Genomic DNA, 9,511 nt, shown 5'->3' with positions numbered 1-9,511 from the left:
CAATTTAAGGGGTAAAAATGTATAATAATATATAAAAACATATGGTTAAGTTTAAGTTTGATAGAGTTATATATATATATATATACCCTTATACTTAAAGCAAATAAGAAGCAAAAAGAAAACAGAGGTAGTCAAGGCTATGTTAGTCTGTTAGGTGTTTTATCCCGGTATTGCTAATTCTAGAATCTCATATTGAATCCGATATAAAATAATGTTGTAATTGTAGTACAAAAAGATTTCGGCCAAATATGGAATAAATTAATTTCAGACTTTATATCGTGAGGTTTTTTTCTAATTTTGGCAACCAAACAAATGTTTCAGCACCCACGATTGTAATCCTGACCACACGATGGCGACCCTTGATTTCTCTTCAGCCTACGAACCAAGTCCTTACCCTTGCACAACAAAATTTTATTTTTCTATTTTCTTGCTTTGTGCAGCTAGATCCAACCGACTAACTAGACAGTAGAAACTCATCCTAATTTTAACAAGTTCTAATAACCATCATTTAACATAAAATAGTATATCAAAACATTATAATTATAAGTATAACCACCCATAATATTATGACTTCCAAACATGAACGCACATAAATACGTAAATCTTTCGCATATGACAAGTATCAAAAGGTCCGGGTACATAGGTGGATCCAAGATTTGAAAGTGACAAAAGCATCACTGTCGACTAAAATTTTTGAGTAAATAATGGAGTGAGAATCGAACCCAGGCAATGTATACAGCTGCCTAAGCTTTGAATTTTAAAGTGCCAATTAAGTTATATATCTGTTATTTATGATACACACACATGTTAAGATTAGAGTTTTAGAGTTGCATTGTAATTGTTTAACTAGTGGCCACATTTGTTAATTGTGGCTATGGCTATTATTGTAATTGGATAGTTAGGCTATTAGTTGATGTCAGAAAATTAGTTAGTGGTAGTTTTAGGCGGTTAGAGGAGGATGACAACTGTACAAGTACAATGTCCTCTATATAAACAAACTGATCCTGTGATTTCTAATTAATGAAAATATTTTCCCCGATTTGAAAGTCTCTTGAAGCTTCTCCTTCTCTTCTGAGCTTCATGGATGTCAGCCATGGCAGTTGAGCTTCAACTCAAGTTCTCTTCGCTAAGATCTCAATTTTCACATGGTATCAGAGCATAGAAATCATATTCTGAGGTAATTCACATTTTCTTATTTCATCCTCTCTTCAATTTTGGATTGAACAATTTAGGTTTCTTCGAAATCGTTAATCATTTGAAATTCTGTTCGAAACTGTAATAGTCACTCTGATCTCGTCTGATAACAACAATTTTTAGTACTCTTAGCTTGTGGCTTTCTCGAAGTGTGATTATCTGTGTTGTATCTGTTGAATTTCCATTTCTTTCTTTCGATTCACGGTTAAACCAATTGAAATCTGTGATCTACGTAATGGTTGGAGATAAGGAAAATACTGTAAAAAGGATAGCTTAGATACCTCGAGTACCCTATACATGCATAGAAAAGAGAGTGCTGGTTCAGTATTGGTACCTTTGGCTTTTGATGGCACAGGATACAGATCTTGGAGGAGAGGTGTACTTAGAGCCCTCTCAATAAAGAATAAGGTTGGTTTCATAACAGGAAAATGTCAGAAGCCAATAATTGGACATGCAACTTTTGATCAGTGGGAGCAATGTGCTTATATGGTAACTTCATGGATCCTAAATTCCCTTTCAAAGGATCTTGCGGATAGTTTGCAATATGTGAATGATGCAAAGGAGCTGTGGCAGGAGTTAGAAGATAGGTATGATCAAACCAACGGAGCAAAACTCTACCAGCTTCAGAAGGAAATAAATTATTTGAGTCAAGGAACCCTTGATGTAACGAGATATTATACAAAGATGAAGAAATTGTGGGAGGACTTGAACACACTGAATACACATGCACAATGTAGTTGTCAGTGCACTTGTGGAGCTAAAGCTAACATGCACAAGGCTGAGCAAGACAGAAGGCTGATACAGTTTTTGATGGGCCTAAATGAGGTGGATACTATCATCAGAGGGAGCATACTGATGATGAACCCCCTTCCAAGCATTGCTCAAGATTTTTCCATTCTCATACAAGAAGAGAAGCAAAGGGAAGTTAAACCACAAAATCAGCAACAAGTAATTGAGTCCACATCATTGAATGTTAATGGTCTAGGAACAACAGCTATGGAAGAGGTTATATGGGAAATAGACCTAAGCCATTCAGTGATTTCTGCAAAAGGCCAGGGCACACTAAGGAAAAATGATATAAACTACATGGATATCCTCAGAATTGAAAGTACAACAATGGCAACAGGGGAAGGAAACTAGCAGCTAATGTGTTTGAAACAACTAGTGATGGAACAAACATGCCAAATGAAGGAGAAAATCATCAGGAGCAAGGTAGAACTATGCAACAATTGAGCAAAGAGCAATATGGACAACTATTGAGCATATTGGAGACTTTTAAGAATGGTAACAATGGAGACAACTCAGGAAACATAAACATGACTGGTGGAGCTATTAACTTTGCAGGTATGACTGCTTGCCACTCCTCTGTTGAATCAAGTAAACAGTCTTATGAAAGCTTCAAAGAAAATGTTGATTCCTGGATTCTTGACTCAGGAGCTACTAACCATATGACCTATAATAAAACTTTATTAAGCAATATCAAAACATTAGTTTACCCCTTCTTAGTCTTTTTGCCAAATGGATATAAAGTAAAGGTGTCAATAATTGGATATGTCATTCTCAGTCCTCATTTCACTCTAAAAAGAGTTCTATATTTGCCTTTCAAATCAACCTAATTTCTGTTCACTCATTGACAGTCCAACTTGATTGCATCATCATATTCACTAAATTCTCATGTATTCTTCTATAGGGCCTTTCACTGAGGAGGCCTCTGGAGATTGGTAAGGTTAAAGGCAACCTCTATCTTCACTATTCAAGTTCAGGAAAGAACAATTCTTCTACTATAAATAGAGTCTTTACCACATAGCTCTGCACCTAGTGCACCCACCTTAGGTAGTCACAGTATCAATAATGTACACTGTCAACACCCTTGTAATCCAGCACCTAGTGCATCCATTTCTTCTCATGATTGTGATAATAAAAGTGTTCAAGTCTTCCTAAAATCCAATAAAAGTTCAGACTCAATGTGCAATGCATATATCTCGAATGAAAATTCTGTGGATCTCTTATGGCATAATAGGCTTGGTCATGTGCCTTATATCAAAATGAAGGGTATCAATTTCATACCAATAGCCTTTGCAAATAAACAACCTTTTCTGTGTTCCATATGTCCTATGGCCAGACAACCTAGATTTCCCTTCCCAGAGAAGACCACCTCTACAACCAAGATATTTGAAATCTTACATGTGGACATGTGGGGTCCTTATCTGCACCAACTCATGACAATCACAAGTATTTCATTACCTTAGTTGATGACTATAGCATATGTACCTGGACATATCTACTAGCCAGCAAAAGCAATGCCCTGGATGACATAAAGACCTTCTATGTAATTGTCCAAAACCAGTTCAACACCTCAATAAAGACCATCAGAACTGATAATGGTTCAGAATTTGTGAACACTGCAATAGCTATGTTCTTCCAAACCAAGGGAATCACGCACCAGAAAACTTGCCCATACACTCCACAGCACAATGTCATAGTGGAGAGAAAACCAATATACCTACTTGAAACTGCAAGAGAACTGTTATATCAGTCCAAATTGCCCCTAAGGTATTGGGGAGAGTGCATTTTAACTTCTACCTACCTGATCAATAGATTACCATCTGCATCCCTCAAAGGATAGTGTCCTTTTGAAATTCTATATAAAAAGAAACCAAACTACTCACATCTCAGGAGTTTTGGTTGTCTATGTTTCCCTATAAACCTGAAACCAAATAGAGATAAATTTGAGCCAAGGTCAACACCCCATGTCTTTGTAGGATACCCTTTTGGATCAAAAGGATACAAAGTTCTCAGCCTAACCACAAGGAAAATACATGTTTCAAGATATGTGACCTTTTATGAATCAATTTTCCCTTTGCATTGCAAGGAAAGCACACTGATTTGGCATCTAAATGCGAGCATCTATCTCTTCCTTTTCCTCATATAGGACCTAGCATGAGTCATGTTGACACTGTTAATCCTACTGCTATCAGTAATAGTGGTGATCCACATCAACAATTAATGTCACCTGAACTCTCATTTGGCAATGACACTAATGATAATATTCATGAACCTATATCACCATCTCAACTAGACTGCCAAAGCTTCTCCAACTCAAATAGAACCTCCAACACATCACCTAAACCTCGTTTTCACTCCCAGAATCAAGAACAATCCCTTCTGAATGATTCACCAATCTCTGCACAATTTGAACAAACTATATCCCTAACTCATAACAGACCTCAAAGAACCCTCAAACTCTCTAGTTATTTGAAGGATTACATATGCAATGCACCCATTCTTAACACTAATGGTGGAAAACAGGTAGCAGATGATACTCATAGTTCACCTTCTTTTTCTTTTCACACATATGTCCCTCATTTACAACCTGTATCTCTCAATGTAATGAGTAATCATAGTCAGCATTTACCTGAGACTCTTTCTACTGACTGTGAATCTGAGTCATATGAAGAGGTAGAAACCATACCTGCTTGGCAACAGGCCATGAACCAGGAATTTCATGCACTTTACTCCAACCATACCTGGGAACTTGTTCCACTACCTGCAGGGAAAAAGGCAATAGGTTGTAAGTGGATATACAAATGTCACGACCACAATTCCTCCATGAACTATCGTGACGGCACCTAGTCTCTACTACTAAGTAAGCCTAAAAAGGGTAAACAACAGATAAAACTAATAAAAATTGTGGAATAAACATAATGGAGGTTTAAAATGCCGCTCGACATATACAAATATAACTCTCAAACTGAACAACTTCCCAAAACCTGGAATCTCATGACATCACAAGCTATGGATACTACAATGTGCACTAACTCCAGAATGTCTAAATCAAAATAAATACAGAAAGGCCTAAACTATAAGAGAGAATGGAAAGGGACTCTTCGGTCTGCGGACGTGGCATATATACCTCGAAGTCTCTGGAGAATCGTCTCGCCTTAAGGGTAGTAGGGCTGAGTCAAAGTACCTGGATATGCACATGAAAAACATGAGCAAGAAAGCGCATGAGTACACCATAGCGGTACCCAGTACGTGCCAAGCCTTACCTCGGTCGAGTAGTGACGAGGAAGGTCAGAGCCTTACCGCTCATATAGAATAATATGGAAAAGAAGAAGTATTAAAGTAACACAAGGTAATAAGAGTAGCAACAACTACAACAGAGACAAAATAATCATAGAAGGAACACGGCTCAACATAGAGATAACAACCGGGGATCTCCTAGGACACCGTCTAGTAGTCCCCAAATATAAATATCCAGTGGATCTCCCGGGTGTCGTCCCGTAGTCCAACTCAAAGTGCATGGGGATCTACCGGAATCCCGATCCGTAGTCCAAAATATAAATACCTAGTACTGGGGCAATATACCGGGTGTAGTCCCATAATTCCAATATAGAAGTGCAGGGGGATCTACCGAAATACAAATCCGTAGTCCCAAAGTAAACATACAGAGGGATCTCCCAGGATACCGTCTCGTAGTCCCAAAGTAAACACACAGCGGCAACATAAAGAATATTCAATTCAATCCAAAATTTCATACCAAGGTAAAACAGGTATTTCTAACCTAGCATATTGCACATAATTCAATAAAAACAGCTTGAGCAAGTAAGGCAATTAAGTCAATTAGACATGCTTCCCTAAGCTAACAGTAGGCTTAAATTGCAAGTAATATAAACAGGAAAGGAAACACAGTTATAGTTACTTAATGAAAACAGGATTTTCAACAAATAGAACAAGTACGCACTCGTCACCTCACGTACAAGGCATTTCATATATCAACAATACCAAATCCTAAGGGGAATTCCCCCACACAAGGTTAGGAAAGCCACTTACCTTGAACCGGCTCAAAAATCAACCCGAAACCATGCTCTTGCCACGAGTACTCGACTCCAAATGACCCAAATCTATTAAAATCAATTGCATAATGTAAATATAACTTCAAGTAACTAATTCCACTAATTAATTCGAAGCTACTACGGAAATTAAGAAAATTGCCCAAAGAGTCCCCCGGGCCCACATCTCGGAATCGGCTAAAAGTTATGAATTATGAACTCCCATTTACTCACGAGTCTAACCATACCAAAATTATCCAAATCTGATGTTACATTCCCAATCAAAACTCTAAAATTAGGCCTAAGAATTTTTCCCCAATTTCTCACCCCAAATCCGAAATTAGATGATGAATTCATGTTTAGATTAATGGGTTATAAGCAAAACGAAGTTAGGAATCATTACCCAATTGATATCTCTAAAAATCCCTCAAAATCTCACTCAAATCCGAGCTCCCAAACTCTAGTTTTGATAAAAATGGCTAAACCCTCGATTTTGAAATTTTATAATCTGCCAAGGTAAATCCTTCTTCGCGAATGTGGAAAGACCATCGCGTTCGCGAAGCACAACTTAGCTTGGTCCAGAATTCTTTCATCGCGAATGCGATGACCCTGTCGCGAACGCGATAGCAACCTTCTCCCTCCTACGCGAACGCGGGACCCTCTTCGCGAACGCGTAGGCATACGACCTCACAGCTTCGTGAACACGGGACCATCATCGCGAACGTGAAGCGTTAAGGTTTCACCATCCCCAGCTCCTCTTCGCGAACTCAAGACCCCTCTCGCGAATGCGAAGAAGGAAACCAGAATTGGAGACCTAATGCATTTTCTGCAATTCTCTAAGTCCAAATATAACCCGTTGAGCATCTGATACACACCTGAGGCCCCCGGAACCTCAACCAAACAAGACAACCAATCCAAAAACATCATTCAAACTTGTTCCAACCTTCAGAATGCTCAAAACAACATCAAAACACCAAATTAACATCAGATTCAAGCCTAAGAACTCCAAAAACTCTCAAATTCCGCTTTCGATCAAAAAGTCTATCAAACCTCGTCCGAATGACTTGAAATTTTGCAAGCACGTCACACTCAACACTACGAAGCTACTCCTAGTTCCGAAATTCCATTCCATCCCCGATATCAAAATCTCACTATCTAACCGGAAACTTCAAAAATTCAACTTCCGGCATTTCAAGCCTAAATAAGCTATGGACCTCCAAAACACAATCCGAACATGCCCCTAAGCCCAAAATCACCCAACAGAGCGAACAAAACTGATAGAATTCCATTCCGAGGCCGTCTTCACACTACTCCGACTACGGTCCAAATTCTAAAGCTCAAACTCTCTTTTAGGGTCTAAGTGTCCCAAAACACTTCGAAACTCAAAACAAATCATCCCGGCAAATAAAAATAGCAGAAACAAACACGGGAAAAGCAGTTAATAGGGGTTCGGAGCGTTAATTCTTAAAACGACCGGCCGGGTCATTACATCCTCCCCCTCTTAAAATATTCATTCGTCCTCGACCGAGCATAGAGACATACCTGAAGTGGTGAAAAGATGAGGGTAACGGCTGTGCATATCCTGCTCGATCTCCTAGGTCGTCTCCTCGACCGGTTGACCCCACCACTAAACCTTCATTGATGCAATGTTCTTTGACCTTAGCTTTCGAAGCTGCCTATCCAATATCACCACCGGCTCCACAACATAAGATAGATCCTTGTCCAACTGGACTGAACTGAAATCCAATACATGAAATACAGGATGAACCCCTGCCAAGCTTGGAGGTAAGGCAAGCTCATAAGCAACCTCCCCAACACGCCGCAATATCTCAAAAGGACCAATAAACTTCGGACTCAATTTCCCATTCTTCTCAAATCTCATAACGCCCTTCATAGGCGAAACCCGAAGCAGAACCCGCTCTCCAACCATATAGGAAACATCATGAACCTTTCGGTCTGCGTAACTCTTCTATTTGGACTGGGCTGTACGGAGTCTATCCTGAATCACCTTAACCTTCTCCAAGGCATCCTGAACCAAGTCTGTGCCCAATAATCTAGCCTCACCCGGTTCAAACCAACCCACCAGGGATCTACACCGCCTACCATACAAGGCCTCATACGGTGCCATCTGAATGCTGGACTAATAGTTGTTGTTGTAGGAAAACTCCGCCAGTGACAAGAACTGATCCCAAGAACCTCCAAACTCTATTACACACACACGGAGCATATCCTCAATAATCTGAATAGTGCGATCGGACTGTCCATCCATCTGGGGGTGAAATGTTGTGCTCAACTCCACCCGAGTACCTAACTCATGTTGTACGGCCCTCCAGAACTGTGATGTGAACTGAGTACCTCTATCTGAAATGATGGAAACTGGAATGCCATGCAGACGAACAACCTTCCGGATATAAATCTCCACCAATCGCTCCAAAGAATAGGTAGTACATACAGGAATGAAGTGAGCAGACTTGGTTAGCCGATCCACAATCACCCAAATGGCATCGAACTTTCCCAAAGGCTGTGGGAGCCCAACTACGAAGTCCATGGTGATCCTCTCCCACTTCCACTCCGGAATCTCTATCTGCTGAAGCAACCCACCCGGTATCTGGTGTGTATACTTCACCTGCTCACAATTAAGGCACCGAGCAACAAACCTAACTATATCTTTCTTCATGAGCCTCCACCAATAGTGTTGCCTCAAATCCTGATACATCTTCACGGCACCTAAATGAATGGAATACCGCAAACTATGGGCCTCCTCTAGAATCAACTTCCGAAGCCCATCAACATTGGGTACACATACCCGACCCTGCATCCTCAATACCCTGTCATCACCAATAGTCACATCTTTGGCATCGCCATGCAGGACCTTGTCCTTGAGGACAAGCAAATGAGGGTCATCAAACTGACGCTCCTGGATATGATCAAACAAGGAAGACCGAGAAACCACGCAAGCTAGAAACCGACTGGGCTCCGAAAGATCCATTCTCACAAACTGGCTGGCTAAGGCCTGAACATCCATCACCATGGGCCTCTTCGCCGCTGGTAAATAAGCCAAACTCCTCAAACTCTTTGCTTGGCGACTCAAAGCATTGGCCACCACATTAGCCTTGCCCGGGTGATATAAAATAGTGATATCATAGTCCTTTAGCAGCTCTAACCACCTCCTCTAGGGAAAATTAAGGTCCTTCTGCTTGAAAAGATGCTACAAACTCTGGTGATCAGTATAAATCTCACAAGGCACACTGTACAAATAATGACACCAAATCTTCAAGGCGTGAACAATAGCAGCTAACTCGAGATCATGGATAGGATAATTCTTCTCATATACCTTCAAATGTTTGGACGTGTGGCAATCACCCTACCGTCTTGCATCAATACCGCTCCAAGTCCAATCCTCGAGGCATCACAATATATAGTATAAGACCCTGAACCTGTAGGCAATATCAAAATTGGGGATGTAGTCAAAGCTGTCTTGAGCT

At 40.2% G+C, this 9,511-nt stretch overlaps 1 protein-coding gene across 1 annotated transcript; it reads left to right on the top strand.

The window, feature by feature from the left end:
* Positions 1–1,491: 1,491 nt before the first annotated feature.
* Positions 1,492–2,334, top strand: LOC142162723 (uncharacterized). Its single transcript, XM_075219325.1, has one exon. It carries the CDS (start codon positions 1,492–1,494, stop codon positions 2,332–2,334), a length of 843 nt encoding a protein of 280 aa, XP_075075426.1.
* Positions 2,335–9,511: the final 7,177 nt, after the last annotated feature.

Source organism: Nicotiana tabacum, chromosome 1, assembly GCF_000715075.1.
Source record: "Nicotiana tabacum cultivar K326 chromosome 1, ASM71507v2, whole genome shotgun sequence".
In the NCBI taxonomy this organism is placed as follows: Eukaryota; Viridiplantae; Streptophyta; class Magnoliopsida; order Solanales; family Solanaceae; genus Nicotiana; species Nicotiana tabacum.
The sequence above is the reverse complement of the archived record's forward strand: the minus strand, read 5'-3'. Positions and strand labels throughout refer to the sequence as shown.

Bases quoted from the DNA above. Each gene is read 5' to 3' on its own strand.
- LOC142162723 (XM_075219325.1), top strand. From the start codon at position 1,492: ATGCATAGAAAAGAGAGTGCTGGTTCAGTATTGGTACCTTTGGCTTTT.